We start from the raw sequence: 22,169 nt of genomic DNA on the forward strand, positions 1-22,169 counted from the left end.
TGCTGTAGTTATTTTGCCCCCATCCAGATGCTGCCCTGAATAGGTTAAGTGGCTACTTGTGGGACCAGATACCTGGGTATGAGTGCTACAGAGAAATAATTGCGATTTACTTTGTTACATAAATCCTGTGAGGAGTCTTATGCTACCTTTTATCATCTCCAAGATCCCTAACATTCGTAGCACTTTTTTCCTTAGGGCTTTTTGGTTAGTCAGCTTACTCTAAATTATTCCAAGATGTAGATGTCTGGCTCACTTTAATACCCAGTACACTTTCCTCTTCGTGCCTGTCTTGCATATCAAAAGTGAAATCCCATCTCCTTTTCCACTCCATTATCAGTTTTGTGTCCAGAGTGTGCATTTGCCTAACTACAGAACGTTTTCTAATATTTACACTATATCGAGTAGTCAGATATAAGTTGGTACAGTGGAGAAGGTAGAGGCAATAATCAAAAGCATATGGAATTTGTTTTTAGCTTATTTTACCTTTGTCTGTGGTTCAGGAAGGGGAATTTGTGAAGCAGCTAGAAAACATTGCATTTTTCTTTTCACTTAACAGGGAATGCCCCTTCTTTCTGTTTTAACCTTCCAGGGAGAGTTTCGGTTACTGTATCAGTCAGGCCCTCGATCTTTGAAAATCCACTTAAGGTGTAGCACACTTAGGGCTATAAAGGAAGGACTCCACAGTTCCCTCCTGTCATGGTGGTTTAAAGCAGATTTTCTCAGCTTCAGCACTCTTGATACTTTGGGCCGGATAATTCTCAGAGGGATCTGTCCTAGGCATTGTAGGATGTTTAGTAGCATCCCTCACTCTGCCCACCAGATGCCACTATTGTGACAAACAGAGATGTCTCCAGAAATTATCAGATTTCTTTGGGGGCAAAACTGACTTTGGTTGGGGCCTCCCCGGTGATGCAGCGGGTTGAGCGCCACATTGTGAAGCTGTCCACAGCCTCTGTAGAGTGGGTTTGATTCCTGGCCGGCCAGTGAGATACCCACATGGCATGGCAGACCTCTCCTGTCTCGCCCGCTGCTCCCCTCAGCAGTGTACTTCGGTCCTTCTGCCTGTTCTGCTCCCCGCTCTGTCTCTGGTGAATCCTCTCACCCCCCTACCCTACCCCCGCACCTCTGGCCTGTACCCCAGTTCTTGTATAAATAAATCTTAAAAAAAATTTTTTTTAAAAAACCTAACTTTGGTTGACAGTCACTGATTTATGTTCCCCATCAAACTGTCTTAAACCACTCTTAATTTTCTTTAAGGTAGTTGCTTTAATTTTCAGCATTTATTAAGTCTTTCTCACCAGTGAGTTCTGTAGTGATAGTTATCAAGTACCTTCATTGCTTTGCATTGTTTCAAATCTTCTGTACATAACAGAGCATTATAACATAGTACATGCTTAATAAAAGCTTTGAATAGATGACTGCATGGATGATATATTAGGTAGCCAAATAATCTGTACCAAGGGAGTTAATACTGCTGAATATTTGGTTTTCTCCTTTAAAATAAACGACTAGATTTGAGATTGTGTTTTGATTCCTTGTTAGTTGGAAGATTATTTGACTAAAGAAGTAAATTAAGATTAAGAAAAACTTGGAGGGCTCTGCATATGAGCATTATTTTGAAGGTCATTTTATGGCACTGTATGAGCAAAGGAAATTAGTTTGAAATTTCTTTTTTTTTTTTCTTTTTCTTTTTTTTTTTTTTTTTTGGTGGGACCCTCGCCAGTGGCCGGGGAATGAACCGGCGCTGCAGAGGCTGCGGGCAGCCTTGCAGCCCAGCACTCAACAGCTGTGCCACCAGGGGAGGCCCTAGTTTGAAATTTCTTAATCATACCTCTTTTCTGTTTAATTTTATTTTCCTCTTATGGGGGTCAGAGTGATGAGGGGATTGATCCAGTGAAAGTTTTAGATAGATAAAATCCATCCTGAGTTTTACGTTGTGTAAATAATAATTATGCACTCTTTACAAATCCTTGTTTGCTTATTTTTCAGTTTAAAACAACATATGGTAAAACTTTTTTTCCCCCTTTAGACCATCATTTAAAAAATGTAGAATGCAAGGAATCAAGATTGGTAATGCTGATTTTTAAGAATCTTCATGATTTGTATACTTAATCATTCAAGGTTAAATTTAAAAAAGTTTTTGGCAAGATTCAAATCCATGTGATGTACATAACAACCATTTTATTCTATACTAGCATTAAATATGTTGAAGTAATTTTGATTGGCGTTTAGGGGACGTCCGTATTCCCCAGTCTCTTAAGATAGTCATATTTTATGATCACTTGCTCTTCCTTTAGAAGGGGTATGTATAGTTAGCTTAAAATTAGTGATATTATTACTTCCGCATGGAATTTCAGATTATCTCTTCAAGGACCAGTTTTTGTTGTTAGTGGACAGCTTCTAACTCAAAATGGTTTGAGAGAATGTAATCAACCTTGACCTTGAACAGTGGCTGAGCTCCTGAACTCTTAAGAGAGCTCGTTTTATCTGATTTTGTTTTCTCAACATCTTTCTCTACTCCTTTCTCTCAGGATTGTGCCTCTCCTGCTTGTACAGACTGCTTTTCCAGCAGCATGGACACAAGAAGCATAGTAAGATGACTATAATCCACATAAGGCAGGCCCTTTGGAAAATGTTAGGTTTAAATTGATGGTGAAATGATGTCTTGATTATTTGGGCCGTACTTGGGAGGCAGAAAGAAGTTGTCACTGAAAATATATTAGTAATCTCAAAGAGAACATCTAGTGAGTAAGTTGAATTTCTTCTTTAAAAGTAGGTTGAGTGAAAAAAGTTATTGGGCTTAATAAATAGTGAGCATAAGTCATTTGTAAACTCTGGTTGTATTTACTTGTATTCTGCTTTATGTAATTCTACTGTATTTTTTGTAAAAATAATATAACATTACCTGTTTAATATGAGTGAGTGGCAAACTTCTTAATTTATGGTTGGAAATAAAATACATCTTACTTTTTGAGGAAGTTCTCCAAACTGTAAGATGACAAAGTGGCAGAGATACTGTAGGAATGGAGAAACAAAAATTTCTAATTATAGAGGAGCAGATTGTGTAAAGGCATTACTATGAGAAACGCTCTAAGAAATGTTTCTGTAGCCTGTGATTTCTTATCTAAGTTTATTCTATTAATAATCGCAGGCTTGATGATAAAAACAATACATTTTCTTTCTCTGGTTTTTATTTTATGTATTTAGTATTTCTAATGCTGCTTTACAGAGTTTCTGATATAAGCATGTATCAGGGTGTGTAAATATATTATGGTATCTATCTTGGGTGAGGAATATCTTAGGAATTTTTACATTACTGTATTTAGTCAGAATAGGGGATGTAGTCTATTTGCCTGTTTAGAAGACAGTTATGACTGTTAAGTTAATGTATGCCAGATTTGTTTTTTCAGTAATAATATAACTTATGTAGGTTGGCTTGAAAGGCCTAGGATGATTTCATTCATTCATTTGCTCACTCATTTGACCAATACTCAGTAAGTGCTTCCATGTGCCAGGTATTTATCATTCGCTAGGATATAGTGGTAAATGAGAGAAGCAGAGAGCATGCCCTCTTTGAGTTACGTTTTTGTAATCCTTTTTCTTTGACCTCTTAAGCTCTTTGTACAACAGTCTGCAGCAGAGCTAGTGTGGAGGATGGGCTGGCGGTGCTGGCTCACAGTCCACCTTGTCGGGCTGGGGGTGGTGGCTCTTCAAGCCCATTTACTCCTGGTCCGTTCTCAGTATTTGTCAGTAGTGTCCACATTGGCTGTCAGCTGTTCACACTGGAGACTGAGCAAGTAGACGTGTATAAGCACAAACAAAATGAGCTAGAGTTCTTTTTTTTTTTTTTTAATCTCCATTTGGTATTTTGGAATCATAACTTATAAAATACAGCTTTAAGGGTGTTTTTTCAATGAGGGGTGTGTGTTGTATCCACATGACAAATTACTGAAGCAGCTTAAGTGATGACCAAACCTTTTTGAATTTAGAGGAATAAGTTTTTATTTTTATAACGAACTTTTCCTTGATTTAAATATATGAAAACCTTGGTCCGTCTGTGTTATAAATACTTTATAAATTTTGAAGTGATTTCTAAGTACCTTGTTATTGAAGAATGAAACTTTGGATCATGTTCTTTTTTGAATAAACTGGGGCACAGTGTGAAAAAGGTTGACCAGTACATCTAAAACTAATGGTGTTGTAGATCAGTTATATCTTAATTTTAAAAAAAGGGCCCAATTCCTAGTTAATGGCTTTCTTTAATTTACTAATAGTTTTGATACTCCTAAGATTTTTTGGTTAAAAAAAGAGGTTAGAATTTATTGAAATATTTGAAGTATGTGGGTAGAATTCTGTAGAACAAGGGAATTTTTGTTTGTCTTTTGTTCCCTTCAGGTAAATGTTGAGTAAGTGAAAATTTTTACACACCAAAGCATCTGGTAGAGTGTCTTTGCTGTGATTGGGGGAAAAAAGCCCAGCTCATGTATTTTTAAAATACTTTGCTGGCTAAACATGTTAAACTTGAGCCACTTCATAATATATGGAGTTTTATAGTATCAGTCCAGCTGGCGACCCTCTTGTCCCCAGCCATCCTCTTGCTTTGGTGGATCTTTAGGATCACCTTGTGAGAAGAGTAGCATAGATGCTGTCTACATTTTACAAAGGGGGAAACTAGATCCATCATTGTGATTTCTCCAAGGAAATGCAGCTTTGTAAGTATTAGAACTGAGACTAGAACGACCCAGGTCCCAACTCCTGGTGCAGATGGTTTTCTTTTCCTTGTGAAGGACAACCATCACTCTTTTTTTCACACTTTCTTTTTCCCATCATAAAGTCCAAATATACATTAACATTTATTTTCCCTCCTTTAAACTTTACTTTTACAACTTTTACAGAGTTTCAAGAATGATAAAGAACTACTTCACTAAATCTTCTGACTCATTATGTTAACCATATTTGCTTTCTTAGTCTTCCCACATACACATGAACATACAACCTTTTTCCCCGAACGTCTTAAGGTTGTAAGTCATGATAGCATTTACTTCTAAACGACTGCATTCATTTTTTAAAAATGAACAACTTTCTCCTATGTAATCATAGTTATTAAAATTAGGAAATTAACAATGATATAATGGAATTGTCTGGAGAGTTTATTCAGATTTCACAAATCATACAAGTCATGATCTCAATAGATCACACCTTGCATTCATTTGTTTTGTCTATTTAGTATCCTTTAATCTGAAACAGTTGCTTACTCCTTCCTTTGTCTTTTATGGCCTTTGATGAGAATAGGTCAGTTATTTTTAGAATTCCCTCAATATGGATTTGTCTACTGTTGCTTCTTGATTAGGTTCAGGTTATGCATTTTTGGCAGGAATTCCCCAGAAGTAATACTGTGTCCTTCTCAGAAAGTACATGATGTCCATTTATCCATTGGCAGGGATGTTAATTTTTATCTGCAAGGCTTTCTCCATTGTAGAATCAGTGTTTTCACCTTTGTAGCAACTGTCTTATGGGGAGGTATTTGGAATGATGCAGATACTTTGTTACTTTATTACTTGGCATTCTATTTAAAAGCATTTACTTCTCGTGTATGTGTACATGTGTGTGTATCAGTATGAAATCATAGACTCTTATTTATCCATAGTTTTTTAAAATGCTTTAGATGGTCTCAGTTTTGACCCATCGGCTGGCTCCTCTGTGCTTTTGGCATGTGCTCAGTGTTGTTTGAGTACTCCCTTACTTTTTTCGTAAGATAGTCCCATCCCCACTCTGGAGTCAGCCATTTCACCAAGAAGCCCTGACATTCTTCTGGAGGATCTCTATTAACAGATTGAGCTGGAAATTATGTGTGTGAATATCCATATATGAATATGTACACTAAACTTTTATCCCTTTGTTCATTCTGTCTCTGCTTCTAAAAACCATGAGTTTTTCCTGGTATCTCCAATTCCAGTTGGACATCCTAGGAGGCACGCTAGCATTTCCCCCTTTCTAAATCTAATTCCTTTCTTCAACAGTGGAACACTAGTTTTTGTTTTCACAGTATACTTATTTTTTCACTAATCTTAAAATACACAGAAATAGTTTCAGACTTTCTAAAACCATATGTCTATGAAACCACATGTATTAACTAATTAACTAAATTAGTGTATACTTCATATTTAGCCTGTGGGTATATAGTCAACAGTATATACTGTGTTCAGACTTTGCCCTGCTCTCTCTCCTCCCCTTCTATTCACTTGACATGTAATTAGGTTTAGGTTTTTCTGCTTGTTTTCCATTTTGTATCCTCACTTTACTGAATTTTTGCTATTTTATTTTTTTACATACTGTAAAACATTAAGCATGAATTACCTATGGTCCACCTTTTTACTAGCTTCAGTATCATAACCACTTATGCTCGGGGGGGGGGGGAGATTAGTAACTCTTAGGTAATGAGTCTTCAAATCAAATAACACACCAACATTCAGAGATTTAGTTATGGAAAGGGTCTTAGGTGAAAGATCTGTTTCTAACAGCATGAATTTAACACAGGTAGAAGAATATATATATATATATATTCAAAGAACTTTGTCTCATGAATAGAATCTCCATTCTCAGGAGTAGACGTCTATAAAGTATCAGAATGTTAATAATTTAATTTTCTGGGCCAGTTAAGATATTTTTTTGCATATTCTTGTTTTTTTTTTTTTTTTAAAGATTTATTTATGCATACAAGGGCTGGGGTACAGGCCAGAGATGTGGGGTGTGTGTGTGAGAGGGTTCACTAGAGACAGAGTGGGGAACGGAACAGGCAGGCTGACTGAAATACACTGCTGAGGGGAGCAGCGGGTGAGGCAGGAGAGGTCTGCTGTGCCTTGTGGGTCAGCTCTCTGCCTGGCCTGTGATCCAGCTCTTGCTGCAGAGGCTGTGGATTGCTTCATAGTGCAGTGCTTAACCCCTTCCACCACCAGGGAGGCCCCTGCATATTCTTGGTCTTTCACAATTCCTTTAAAATAAAAAAACTGCAGCGCTTGAGGACTTTCAAAGATAGACCTCGGGTTATACTTTGCTGACTCCTTAAGATCTTGATTAGTAGGGCCTCCCAGGTGGCGCTGCCCGCGGCCTCTGCGGCGCCAGTTCAATCCCCGTCTGCTCCCCGGCCACCAGAGGAGGGTCCCACATGGCGCACAGACCTCTCCTGCCGCCTGCTGCTCCCCTCAGCAGTGTACTTAGGTCCTTCTGCCTGCTCTGCTCCCCGGTCTGGCTCTGGTGAATTCTCACACCCTCCCGCGCTTCTGACTACCCAGTGCATGTATAAACAAAACAAACAAACAAATAAATAAAAAACATGCTTCTATTAAAAAAAAATCAACAACAACAACAAAAGATCTTGATTAGTAATAAATGACTTAAAAATCAGAATTATAATTGAGCAGGAAGATATATCCATGCAGACCTTAAGGGCTTTTATTAACATCAAAAATAGAAAGCAGCTTTGAAAGCTACCTTAGTGGAAATATTTATTCAGCAAAATTTTTGAGCGCCTACTACTAATGTGCAGGTATGTTCTCTAGGGGTCTAACAGTGTACAGAGCAGACCAAAAACAAAACAGCTGACATAATCTCTGTCCTTGTGGAATCTGCATTCAGGTTTTGTTACGAGTGTGTACTGGAAATGTGTGTTTCTTGTTTTTCCTCATGTAGTGGCATTTTATCTATTAAAAGTTGTATTCACGTTTCAGAGAGAATATCTTTCTTGAAAACTTTATAAAAAATGTAACAGGTGCAAACTTAAATGTTTTGCTCATATTTTTTAATCCTTTTTTGTGAAGTGTGGTTTTATTTGAAAATTACTGTCAGTAGTGATGCTTTTAATGTTTTGCTACAGTAACTAAAGACAGTAAAACCTCACTAATTGGGACAGAGAATCCAGACAACATGATGTATGTAGTACAAGGAAGGAGATATGTGAAGTCAAGGAGTTCCAGTTTTGGCTTGGGGTACACAGTTGGAAGGACTGATGGAGAATTAGGCAAGAAATCTTTTCATGTAAAGGCTTGGCTATTTTGCATAGGACCTCACTTTTAATCAAAAGGCAATGGAAGTTTGAAGGGTTTTTAAAAAAGCACAAGCTTTGTGGTTTAAATTATGCTAATAAAGGTCACTGTCCTTTTGGAATAAGGTTTGGTTGTAGAGGGGGCTGGGAGGAGAAAGCTTAAATTATTGAAGAGAAGATCAGGGGCTCCGGCAGAGTAATAATAGGAAGAAGGAGGAAGGAAAGAGGTTGAGTAATGGCAAGGAATTGGAGATGAGGAATCAGTCAGGGCTTTGGTTTCTGGGACAGAGGATCAGCAGATAAAATGGTACCCTAGCCATTAAGATGGGGAAAATAAAGAGGACCAGAAAACTTGAGAAAGATAATCTGGAGAGTTGGATTGCATGGCGGATCATTTTTTTACTTCAAGAATTTTTTTTTAAAGATTTATTTATTTATTTATACAAGCACTGTGGTACAGTCAGAAGTGCGGGAGGGTGAGCGAATTCACCAGAGCCAGAGCGGAGAGCAGAACAGGCAGAACGACGAAGTACACTGTTGAGGGGAGCAGCGAGCGCGGCAGGAGAGGTCTGCGCGCCAGGTCTGCATGCCAGGTGGCTGGGGATCGAACCGTTGCTGCAGAGGCTGCGGACAGCTTCGCAACCCAGCACTCAACCGCTGCATCACCGGGGAGGCACTACATCAAGAATTTTAAAAAAGGTTCTTGCTATAAAAACAGGATTGAAATCACCCACAGTTAATCTACCCATAGGCACTGTTCTGTTGAATATTGGTGTTTGTGGATCATCCAGGTGAATACTCTGCTGGATGTCCAGGTCAGCTACCTGGAGAGACAATAGGCTAAAAATGAAAATGTAAGTGGTAAAGTTTTCTAGGTAGAGGATGTAGAGAAAGAAGAGAATCAGGTTTACACCAAGTCTTTTAGAATCTTTTAGCTTCCTTGGTTTTTTTAAAAGTTTCTTTTAGATTTCTTCAATGTTTGTGAGTTTTTCTTTATTTTTGCATAGAAAAACTGGGGTGTAGGCTAGAGGTGCGGAGGTGAGAGGTTTCAGAAGAGACAGAGTCGGGAACAGGCAGACGGACAGAAAGACACTGCTGAGGGGAGCAGCGGCGAGACAGGAGAAGTCTACTGCACCATATGTGGGTTAGCTCCCTGGCTGGGGATCAAACTCAGGGCATAGCTGTGATAGCTGAGACTTAACCCTTAGGCCACCAGGAAGGCCCTGTATTTGTGAGTTTAATAAGGATATAAAAATTGATTTGTTAAATGAGCTTTCATTAGAATTTGTGAACATTAGCCTGCTCATATCATTCAGCATTTTAACAACTCTCTTCCTATAGTTCTTTATCTTAACACTTTATTGTGACATGGAATTGTGAATTTAAAGGCTGTCTCATTAGAAATAAAAAATCTTTTGAGAAATTCCAGTTACTATCCTTTGTGGGATTTATGAAGATTTACAAAGGAATGACTCTTACTTTATTACTGTTACTACTATTTCTAAAATTAAAATGAGGTAAAATTCACATTTTTCATTTTGATTGTTCACAAAAAGAACAGAAAGGAGTTGAAATTAAACATAGATGAATTGCTTGGCTCTCAGAGAAATTTTAAGGTGAAAAATTATTTTTGTATATGTATGTATCTATGTTTTTTTTCTTCTATGGAGAATCATTTCTGTTCCTTTTGATTTTAGAGTAAGATAGCTAAATTAAAGACCATTATGTTCATGTTTTCATAGATCCAGGCATTTGTAGGTGCAGGCATAAGGGAAGTTTGTAGTTGTATAATTGGGTTTCTTGTTTACTTTCATGCTTAAACTTGATTTCCAAAAATTATAAATTTAGACCTGAAAGACTTGTGTAACTATATTATTTAACATCATTTTGCAGATGAGGAATCAAGACCTAGAGGTGATGAAAGTTGTTCAGAATCATAGCTCATCAGAGGCACATGGTTTGTGACCAGATTAGAAGAAATTACAGCTTTCTGTCAGAGTATTCTTTGCTGTTTTTTCCAATATGGATTTTTTGAGTTAGATATGATCGTGTTTATGTGTCATGGAGATGGAAGAGGGTGGGAAATGGTGATTCTTAGTAGATTATCATCATTTTCTGCTAATGCTGGGCCAAAATAAGGAATAAACTACTGTACTGCCTTTCTCCTTTGTGAGTCAAGGTGCCTTAGGAAAAGGCACAGTCCTTGGCAAGGTGTGTATACAGCTACACGCACTCACCCAGTGGGTTTCTATCAACTCGGCCTTCTGCAGAGAAGTCTGAGTATGACGTATATGAAGCTCATATATGTCTTTGTGCCTTTTTGCAGGAGAGAAGCGCAGTTACTCTCTCGGCCTGTGTCCTTAGTATGGTTCTAAGTTTCACATTTTTGTAATGGTGGCTGTCTGTAACTGCTTCCTTCAGATTTTTGCAGACTACTCTTTAAAAGATTTCCATACAGGTATTTTTTAAAGCATGAAAAGTTACAAAGTTAATAGGGTTGCTCTCACAGAAAGATACGGTAGATTATAGTTGACAAGGAGGGACATAGTTCTTTTGTCATTAATAAAATGGAATTACACAAGATAACCCTTAGTATCTCTTAAATGATAACTGATGAATAAGGTTTCTAATTCATTTTTCTTAGCTTCGGTTTACTCATTTGAAAAATAGGAATAATGATACCTTCCATGACTGCTCATAATTGGCTTAAATATTTAAAATACTGACTGGTTTTGAAATATTCAGAAAAGTTGGTTTAATAAAATTTCTGAAATAATGTCATAGAATACAAGTATTTTCCTAAGAACATGAGTCCCCCCCCCCCCCTTGGATTTATTTATTTATACAAGCACTGGGTACAGTCAGAAGCACGGGAGGGTGAGAGGATTCACCAGAGCCAGAGTGGGGAGCAGAGCAGGCAGAAGGACCGAAGTACACTGCTGAGGGGAGCAGCGGGCGGCAGGAGAGGTCTGTGCGCCATGCGGGACCCACCCTCCTCTGGTGGCCGGGGAGCAGCCAGGGATCGAACTGGCTCTGCAGAGGCTGCGGGCAGCTTCGCAACCCAGAGCTCTACCGCTGCGCCACCAGGGAGGCCCGGAACACGAGTTCTTAATGCTCTCAGTTTTAAGAGAAAATGAAGAATACTAAGAATGGTAGTTGTTGTTTTTTTTATTGAAAGCTGAAACTTGGGAATGTGTCATCGTGCTTCCTTGTGGAAAGCACCCTCATACTGACACACTTTAATAATGGACAGAGGTTTCGAGATGACGAGTTATAAAGAAAGTGCTGGATTATGTTCATTATGTTTGTAAATTGGAGAAGGAGTTGGATAGAACATTTAACTAGCAGACAGTAAACAAAATACAACATCATGATGTATTTTGGACCAACATTTTTACTGGTCATCATTTAAAAGAACTTCGGTGTTTTTCTAAATCCAGAAAGATTTTTTTTTAAAAGTCAATTTTATTTTATTATTTTTTTATTTTTAATTTTTAAAAACATTTTTAAAAAGATTTATTTATTTATATAGGCACTAAATACAGTCAGAAGCCTGGGAGGGCGAGAGAATTCACCAGAGCCAGAGTGGAGAGCAGAACAGGCAGAGTGACGAAGTACACTGCTAAGGGGAGCAGCGGGCGACAGGAGAGGTCTGCGAGCCTTGTGGGACCCTTGCCGGCGGCCGGGGATCGAACTGGTGCCGCAGAGGCTGCGGGCAGCTTCGCCAACCTAGCGCTCAACCGCTGCGCCAACAGGGAGGCCCAAAAGTCAATTTTAAAGTTATTTAAGAGTAGAAATTTCCACCAAAGTGTATATATAGAGTGTTTGATTCACATTTATACATACCCAGCTCACATATTTATACATATATAGATGCTTCTAGAAAATCCTAGAAGGCAACCTACCAGACTTTTAACAGTAGTTATTGAGAGCAATAGTAGGTGAATTGGTACAGCGAATGAGAGCTTTCAATAGTTTGAATTCATCACAGTAGTCATTTATTACTGTAATACTTGTATAATATTCCTCCAACCCCAAAATTCTTGTTTAAGCTTTTTTTTTTTCTTTAAGATTCATTTTATTTATTTATGCATACAGGAGCTGGGGCGTTGGCAAGAGGGGTGGGGAGGAGGGGAGGAGAGAGGATTCACCAGAGACAGAGTGGGGGGCAGAACAGGTCAATCTACAGAAAAACACTGCTGAGGGAAGTAGTGGGGAGACTGGAGAGGTCTGCTGTGGGCCAGCTCTCTGGCCAGGGATCAAACTCCTGTTGCACTGGCTGCCAGTAGCTTCATAGTGCTGAGACTTAACCCCTTGCACCATCAGGGAGACCCCTATTTTACCTTTTGAGAGGATGGAGTTGGTTATTTTAGTAATACTTGAATTCTTTCCTTAGGTGACCTACCCTGTTAAGCGTTTGAAGAGCCTTAATAGACTCTCTTAAAATTCATGTTTAAGTAGAAATTATTTAGCTGTTACTTGATTACTGGATATATTTAAGCTTCATCATCTGTTGTCTTTTGATTAAAGTCTCCTTGGTTTGGGGGTCTCCCGGGTGGTGCAGGGGTTAAGTCTCAGGGCTCTCAAGCTATCATCAGCCACTGCCACTGCTGCATGAGTTTGATCCAGGGCCAGGGACCTGACCCAACATGGCGCAGCAGACCTCTTCTGTCTCGCCCGCTGCTCTCCTCAGCAGTGTATTTTAGTAGATCTGCTTGCTCTGCTCCCCACTCTGTCTCTGGTGAATCCTCTCACCCCCCCCCCAACCAACCCCCCCCCCCGCACCTATGGCCTACACCCCAGTTCTTGTATGCATAAATAAATAAAAATAAATCTTTAAAAAACAATAAAGTCTTCTTGGTTATTAGATTGATGCTATTAAATGGTTATGTCTCCACAGTCATCTGCCATCTTTTAGTGAACTTAATTATTTGTTTTGTCTGTTACTGAAGTGGACTTGTTGGTTTTTGGTTTTGGAAACTGAGTGGGTATCTGAGAAGATTTTGAGACTTGCTTCTGTAACTTAATACTAGTTTGAACTTAGTAGGTGCTTATTCTTAAGTTTGCATATCTATAAAAAGAGAAAGTACTAACCTTATTGAGCCATTTTGAAGGTAAATGTGATAATAGAATTTGTGATAGTGCTTCATAATTTACAATGTAACTTGGATATAAAAAGTAATAGTTACTGCTATTCCTTTATAGTGCCATCGCCTCTGTCTCTCTCTTTCTCCTTTAGTCTTTGTGGCTCTTATTTCTTTTTCTTTTTTTTTTTTTTTTATAGAGGCATGCTTTATTTATTTGTTTGCTGGTTTGTTTGTTTGTTTTGTTTATACATGCACTGGGTACAGTCAGAAGCGCGGGAGGGTGAGAGAATTCACCAGAGCCAGAGCGGGGAGCAGAGCAGGCAGAAGGACCGAAGTACACTGCTGAGGGGAGCAGCGGGCGGCAGGAGAGGTCTGCACGCCATGTGGGAACCTCCTCTGGTGGCCGGGGAGCAGCCGGGAATCGAACCGGCGCCGCAGAGGCCGCGCGCAGTTTCGCAACCCAGCGCTCAACCGCTGCGCCAGCGGGGAGGCCCGTGGCTCTTATTTCTTTGAATAATTTTACCTTAATGCCTAATCGGCTGATGTTCTACACATTCTCTAATATTTAGTTTTCAGTTCTATTACTTATCTCTGAAACTATTAGCTTTTCAGGAATGACTTATTTTGCTTCTTTCTCCTGGGATTTAGTACCATATGTTCTAGGTGTTTTTTTTTTTTTTTTAAGATTTATTTATGCATATAAGAGCTGGGGTACAGGCCAGAGATGTGGGGGCCTGAGAGGACTCACCAGAGACAGAGTGGGAAACAGAACAGGCAGACTGACTGAAACACACTGCTGAGGGGAGCAGCGGATGAATCAGGAGAGGTCTGCTGCACCATGTGGGTCGCTCCCTGGCCGGCTGGGGATCGAACTCATGCTGCAGAGGCTGCCATTGCTTCATAGTGCGGTGCTTAACCCCTTGTGCCCCATGTTCTAGGTGTTTTGTGTACATGTGCATATAAGTAAAATAGGGTTGTCATCACCCAGTTCTAAACTTAATCTTTCTTCCACATAGTTACTTTTTGATTTCTTCGTTATGTGTTTAGTAAAATCCCAATTACTTAAATTTGAAATTTTCCTAGATGTCTCTTTTGTATCTTTTTAGTCTTGAAATCCAATCAATTATTTAAAAAGTTTTGTGTCCTTCCCCTTTTTATTCCCAGTAATAATACTTTTGTACATATCCCCATTTCTTCACCTTGATTTCTTAGTTTTTAATTGACTTTTAATTTACTGTTCTCTTTTCTCTAGTTCATATAGACCCAGCTTTTATTTTATTTTATTTTTTTTTAAAGAGGCATGAATTTTTATTTATTTATTTATTTGTTTGTTTGTTTATACAAGCACTGGGTACAGTCAGAAGTGCGGGAGGGTGAGAGAATTCACCAGAGCCAGAGCGGGGAGCAGGGCAGGCAGAAGGACCGAAGTACACTGCTGAGGGGAGCAGCGGGCGGCAGGAGAGGTCTGCGCGCCCTGTGGGACCCTCCTGTGGTGGCTGGGGAGCAGCCGGGGATCGAACCGGTGCCACAGAGGCCGCAGAGGCTTCCCAACCCAGCGCTCAACCGCTGCGCCACCGGGGAGGCCCCCCCAGCTTTTATTTTAGATCCCAGATTAACTTATGCTAGAATAATTTCTTCAAACAACTCTTTCGCTTGAATTACTTTGTACTTTTAAAAACTTGTCAGATTCCTTCAGTGGTCTGGATTTCTTAGCTATGTATTTAAGACTTATTTTTCAAGACTATATTTTATAAATAAGCTACTTATAGGTAAAAAAAAATTACAAACATGCTTAGGTACAGTGCGTATATGTGATACTATAGAAGGGGAAACTTTATTGAATTCAAAGCTACGTGCTGTTATATTCCGGCCTGTGGGTCTTGTTTTTGGTGCTCTGATTCTCTTGTAGGAAAATGCAGAGTTCGTTGAGATTCTAATGCGTTCACATTAGTAAATAGTCAGTTCTCCCATTCTTTTTGAAAATTCCTGTTTGTAGAGAGTGCTTCATAGATGGGTATATTATAAATGTAAATCGCGCAGAAATATTCCCCGTGGTGAAAGGTTTTTTCCTAGTCAACCCATTTCACTTCCATTTTCCTTATTAGATCTGTCTCTGTTGTTTCCAACTGGATGTAGGTATTTGTTCTCCCAGAAGCATTTTTTTATTTTGGCATTAAATTATGTCCTGTATTCCTGTTTTCAGGAGGCAAGGTCTTGTGGCCTCATGAATCCTCAAATGTTATATCTTTAGTTTTAAACATTCCTCTGCTAAGTGCATGTGGGGATTGAGTGGAGAATAACAAAGATACTCAGTGACTGTTAGTTGTTTCCTCATAGATGAGCATTTAGTATACACACTTCAAATTAGTGACTGCAAAATTACTGTGAAAATTACATTTTCAAGACCTTTGGTATAGTTTAATTGTCAAGGGTGACAATGACAAATTTCAGAATACTAAGAATCTGGTATGTCTATGACCCTTCACTTCTACCTCAGTGGATTTTTGAGATACTTGAGGTTGAAGGTCTTCATGTTATTTTTTTTTTTTTTCCTTGAAAGGTTTAATAGTGTGCATATATCTATGGTAGCTTCTCAGTGAACTGGGAGCTTGATTTGACTTTGGAACCTTTTAGCTTTGATTAAGCAGTTGGGCTTAGTTTTAGTATTTCCTACTTCCTTGTTTTTAGTTGATTTTACCTTGATAATAAAACTATTAATCTGTAAGAATGTTGTGAATGCTTAATTCTCAAAGTAAATTTGAAAAGATTTTGCAACTATCATTATTGTACAACATAAGTAATACACAGTGAATCAATGCTGTTGCATTGAAATAGTTTTTTTGATTTTTGAATATTGATAGGATCATAGGTACAAGGTTGCAAAAAATTTTAAAAGTGAAATTTGAGGGAGAGATTAAAAACATATTTATCATCATCCATGGCTTTGGCATTCCACTCTTTGAGCAGAATAGATCTATTGCAGTCAAGTGAATTTAGATATGAAGAATCTAGATAAATTTATCTTACTAGCTTGTATTTTGGGAGACCAGTAAACTACTTTATCAAAGTTAAGTCAGCATACATTTGCATACCTCATACAAGCCAGAAATTGTCTTAGGCATTGTGGGGAGAGGGGGAGATACTAATCTTGTCATATTTATAATTTATAAGGTCAGTGTTTTCCAAAGTGGATGGGTGGGTGGTAGGATAAATAGGGAAGTAGGCTAAACAGAAAACAAATATAAGCAGAATAATTTAAAATTGTGATTAGATTGCTGTGATGTTACTAAGTGTGTGTAATAGTTACCAGAAGAAAAGGTAGATAATAATCTACCTACACATAAACATTAGTGTGTACACACACACACACACACACACACACACACGTTGCAGGTATGATTTAGGTGTGAAAGTTAATCCCATTTCCCATTCTTCTGAATACAAGTAGGAAAAAAGTGTAGCTTTTTGTAGCACTGTCTTGCATATGGGGGTTGTACATATTTGCTAATACTAAGAAAAAAATAAAACAAAGATTACATATTACACAAAGCAGTACTGCTTTTGGCAAGCTGTATTAACCAGAGAAAATTGTGTTTTATTTTCCTTGTAATTAATTATGGTATTACCTTCTATTTAGGGCTGTGAATTGGAACAGTGTCTCTCAAAAAAAAAAAAAAAATTTTTTTTTTTTTTTTAAATCTCAGCCCACAATAAGATATAGTTTGTGCCTTGAGCCATATGGTTGCACCAATAAATATTATAGTCCAAAGATTTCACCCAAGATAGTTTACATTTTCTTTTTTGTCCAGGTTTGTTGTGATTGGCCTGCCGTTACTTTGAAAAGGGCTCATCTCGTGGGTTAGCTAGATTATGGTTTGAAGAAATAAAAGACCATTTTGGGTGTAAAAATTGACATGAAATAGAAAACATGTGGTTAAGTCTTTTTAAGTTGACGGACTTTTTCTCTACTTAATAAATTACATTCAGTTATTATAACACATTTTTTTCTGAATATTTTTCTTGGTTTTGTTTTTGCATTTCTATTTATAAAATTGTAATTACTGCAGATATGTTTGCTATTTGACACTAGACATTTCAACATTTCTATATTAATACCTGTGTTGGGTTAACTTTCTGTGAGTTGGTATTTTGCTAAATATCTCTCCTGGACCTTTTTGGTTTTTGTCATAACATTGATGAAAAATAACCACAGGGCCTCCCCTAGTGGCGCAGTAGTTGAGCGCTGGGCTGTGAAGCTGCCCGCAGCCTCTGCAGCACCGGTTCAATCCCCGGCTGCTGGCGAGGGTCCCACATGGCCTGACAGACCTCTCCTGCCGTGCCCGCTGCTCCCCTCAGCAGTGTATTTCGACAGTCTGCCTGTTCTGTTCCCTGCTCTGGCTCTGGTGAATCCTCTCACCCTCCCGCGCTTCTGATTATAACCAGTGCTTGTATGTATGTATGTATGCATAAATAAATAAATAAATCTTTTTTTTTAAAAAGAAAAATAATCACAGTGTGACTTTTTGCTGCTTAAGTCATCAGTAAAATTTTTATAGCTCCTGCAATTAGCACTGTGCTACCTTTTTCTTCCAAACATTGTAGCTTTCTGTTCTAAAACGTCCATTTGCTGCTTTTTTGTAGTTTTCTTTTCTCACCTGAAAGCTATTTTTGTATTTATTTCCAGAGTTTTCGCTTTACTTTATTGAGGATGATTATAACTTATTTAGACTTAGTCTTATAATTCCAACCTAAGTATTATCTTGGCATGGCATCTGTTGATTATATTTTCCCTTGAGTAGTGTGGACAGATTTTCCTGGTGTGTGTGTGTGTTATGTCGTGCTAAGTGTGGCTTATGTACTGTATCAGAGCTTTGTTAAAAATCCTCTGAAGAAAGTTGATTTTTGTTTGTTTAGCAGATATTCAGCTTAGGTTCAGGATAAAAGTTCTGTCTTGACTTTTGTGATGGTTCCAGTGTTAGTTCAATTTTCAGAGCATTTGTTTCGCTGTGTCCACTCAAGAGTTAGTCCATGGGCCTCCCCGGTGGCGCAGCGGTTGAGCGCTGGGTTGCGAACCTGCCCGCAGCCTCTGCGGCACTGGTTCGATCCCCGGCTGCTCCCCGTCCACCAGAGGAGGGTCCCACATGGCGCGCAGACCTCTCCTGCTGCCTGCTGCTCCCCTCAGCAGTGTACTTCGGTCCTTCTGCCTGCTCTGCTCCCCGCTCTGGCTCTGGTGAATTCTCTCACCCTCCCGCGCTTCTGACTGTACCCAGTGCATGTATAAACAAAACAAACAAACAAATAAATAAACATGCCTCCATTAAAAAAAAAAAAAAAAGAGTTAGTCCAGGCTGTGGTGGTGAGTGGTTTGCTTTGATTTTAATTCTCAAAGCCTTGGCTGGACTTACTTGGGTCTCTTTGCTACAGGCACAATTTAATCAGTGGGAGAGAAAGACTATAATTGGCTCTAGGATGAGCCCAAGATTAGTTCATAAACAAAATTAGGGAATCCCCTTCTCTAGCTGTTTCTGGGATTCCCATACTCCGGATCCAGGGCATCCTTTTCCCTTCCTCCTTGTAAAAAGTTAGATTTCTTTCTCGGGTTTAGCCTTCAGAATGAAGTGGCAAGAGAGAATAGAAACAAAAATTGGGGACTCCCATATTTTTGGATAATAGGGTTTTTTTGTTGCTGGGTTTTTAGGTATTCGTGTGGCGACAGTAACTGCCTTCCGACCCTTAGCAGGAGAGAAGGGGAAACCTTACGTTGGCTACGTTGGCAGGGAAGGAACTTGGCGCTCTATCAGTAGCATGGAGGGAGGACTAGGCAAAAGGGAGTTACCTCTGGTGTTTTTTGGTTCTGTGAATGGCTGTACCATTTGATTCTGCTTGGTCTGGGAACAAAGCCAGGAGATAAGAGAGAAATAAATACACAACACTCTGAAATTTATTTTCAACTCCCATTTGCAGCTGGCTCTCCTGCTATCATAGGTTATTAATTCATGTTGATTCCAGTTTCTCAGTCTTCACATAGTTTACTTTTGCATGGAGTCTGGAGTTACTAGTTTTAATCAGTGGGAGAGAAAGGCTGTAATTGGCCTCTCTGCCACGACTCACCATAACCCCTAAGCACCTTTTTTTAAAGAAGTGTGTTTTTTTTTTTGACCCCCTTCATTCCAGGATTTGGAAAGGATATGTATGTTGAATTAAAGGACCATGTAAGTGCTTAAATTTAGTTCTTTAAATGGTGTGTTTTGGAGGAAGAGTTAATTATAGTCTTATTGACACACTTTAAAACTATAATTTGCATTCTAAAATAGTTCCCTTTTTAACAGTGTTCAATACTGTAACATTAATCTTAGATACATGCCATACGTCAGAAATGGTATATTCTGCTTAGTAATGGAAAAGGTTATTTATGTGAAAATGTTGTAGCCCATAGGAAAGGATAATTGGTTATAAAGCATATAAATATGTGTACTTGTCATAATAATTAGCACTTTTATATTTCAAAATCTGGCTTTTTTTCCTTTTTTTTTTTTAAACTAGAGGATTTCTTTTCTACCTCTTGGTATATAGCTCTGCTCTTACTGGACAAATATTTGCATACTTTAGGTTGATAATTTTAAGAAAACAGGCATTTCCCATTATGGTATCCTACAGCTTTGAAAGGATTCTGGACTTGTGAATGCAGTAATACAGTGTTGCATATCCTTCCCCGCCTAACATTGTTTCCAGAAGCAGCCCATCAATTCCGTGAGACAGTCCAAGAGACTTTGTCTGGCTGTTCTTTTGTATCCATAGTGCCTGACACCAATGAGTGTATTTGGAATGAGTAAATTGTTGGATTTTAGATTATTTTTCTATTTTCCATTTTTTTTCATACTAAAATATTTTTATAACCCTCAAAAAAGGGGCAAGTTTTTTAAAATAAGAAGACTGGTTTGCTCATTGGTCTTTAGGTGTTATGACCTTTTAGATTTTATGTGCTTTGGTGTTTTCAAAAGAAAATGTGTTTGAAACTTTGTGCTGAGTCTACATATTGGCACATAATTTAGTATAAAATCAGGAGCTGTGCCTTTGATAAAAATCTAATCTGGGAGTGCTGACAGAGTATCTGTCCCATATCCTGACCTTTGCTCTTAAAAAAAATTGTGATTGTTCAAGAATGTTGCTACTTATGTGGAAGTTAACTGAAGTTTATATATTTAGAATTTTATTTCAAATGTTTTTAGTGAAGACATTTATTTTTAGAAATTTAGGAAAAAACACTTGGCCACACTTGCTTTAGAACTGCTTTTTTTGAATGTTGAATTTGCTATTGTTAATTCAGTATTACTGTTCTCCCAAGTCACTTTTGTTATGTGAAGTGCATCACATTTTATGTTAGTTTGTTTCATGCTTATATTATCTAATATTTTTACATTGTATCCCAAACCAAATATAATGTGGATGGTAGTACTATAGTAAAGGAGAACTTTTTTATAATAGTGAAAATTATTGGATACATAGAGAGTATGTATCAGGTTGCCAGAAAAGTCATGACGTGTTTTTTCTGTTTTTCAGGCAAAAATATGTCATGACTTTTCCGACAACCTGATACATAGTTCTTGACTTGTTGAAGTAAAATTTGTAATAGTGTTTTTTGATATTAAAATTGGTGAATGATATGCTTTTTAAAAATGGCTATCAGTGAAACAAGTCTTATTTTTATTCCTATATGCAAAATACTGAATTTTACTTTTTAAATTAGGAAAAACAGGGAAATTTTTATTTTATTTTATTTTTTTTTGTTTTTTTAAAATTTTTTTTTATAGAGGCATGTTTTATTTATTTATTTGTTTGTTTGTTTGTTTTGTTTATACATGCACTGGGTACAGTCAGAAGCGCGGGAGGGTGAGAGAATTCACCAGAGCCAGAGCGGGGAGCAGAGCAGGCAGAAGGACCGAAGTACACTGCTGAGGGGAGCAGCGGGCGGCAGGAGAGGTCTGCGCGCCATGTGGGACCCTCCTCTGGTGGCCAGGGAGCAGCCGGGGATCGAACCGGCGCCGCTGAGGCCGCGGGCAGTTTCACAACCCAGCGCTCAACCACTGCGCCACCGGGGAGGCCCGAAATTTTTATTTTTTAATAGATTTATTTATGTGTATAAGAACTGGGGTACAGACCAGAGGTGGGGAACAGAACAGGCAGATTGTCTGAAATAAACTGCTGAGGGGAGCAGCTGACAAGCTAGGAGAGGTCTGCCACGCCATGTGGGTTGCTCCCTGGCTGGCCGGGGGATTGAACTCATGCTGCAGTGGCTGCGGATTGCCTCACAAGTTGCGTCTCAACCCCTTGTGCCACCAGGGAGGCCCCCTGAAATGTTTTATTTTTCATATTTAATTTCTACTTTGAATTAATAATTCACAAAAAGTCCACAAAAATACTTATGAAAAATCACAACTCTGTAGTTAAGTTAGAGAATGAGAAATCTGTCACAACTTTCTTCTCCCCTATCAGTTTTCTTTCCTGTGTATCACATGCCACAAGCTTGCGGCTTAAAGCACTATATGTTTCTTTCATGATTTCTGTGGTCCAGGATCCAGGCTCTGGTTAGCTGAGTCCCCTGATGATGGTCTGAGCAGGTTGAAATCAAGATGTTAGCTGGACTGTTATATTTGAGATGTGGGGTCCTTTTCCAAGTACATGCAGTTTGTTGGCTGAATTCAGTTCCTAGCAGAATACGGTTTTTCTGCTGGTTGTGCCCTGGGGTTTGCTTTTAGTTTCCAGCAGTCACTTTCAGGTCCCAGTAGCCATGTGGTCCTCTTAGCATGTGTTGTCACATGGCAGTGAGAGAGAGCTTGCCTCTCTGGTGGTGTCTCTTATAAGGACACAGTCTTACCGGTTTGGGGTGGGGGGGTTGTCTTACAACCTCATTTAACCTTCATTAGCTCCATAATTGCCCTGTTTCTAAAATCTGTCACACTGGGGGTTAGGACTTCAACATATAAATTTTGGTGGGAGAGATACAATGTGCAGACCCAGAGTTGGCAAGTGCAGTTAGAACA

General features: G+C 38.7%; 1 protein-coding gene across 1 annotated transcript in view; it reads left to right on the forward strand.

Annotated features, from left to right (window-relative positions):
* SCAF8 (SR-related CTD associated factor 8) overlaps positions 1–22,169 on the forward strand; it is a gene marked incomplete at its 5' end in the record, with an annotated part of 174,500 nt that overhangs the window by 3,683 nt on the left and 148,648 nt on the right. Inside the window, 1 exon segment of the mRNA XM_084228090.1 lies at positions 2,532–2,591. Within this exon segment, the coding sequence (XP_084084216.1) occupies positions 2,532–2,591 (60 nt within the window).

The sequence above is a fragment of the Talpa europaea genome (genome assembly GCF_964194135.1).
Source record: "Talpa europaea genome assembly, chromosome: 2".
Taxonomy (NCBI): domain Eukaryota; kingdom Metazoa; phylum Chordata; class Mammalia; order Eulipotyphla; family Talpidae; genus Talpa; species Talpa europaea.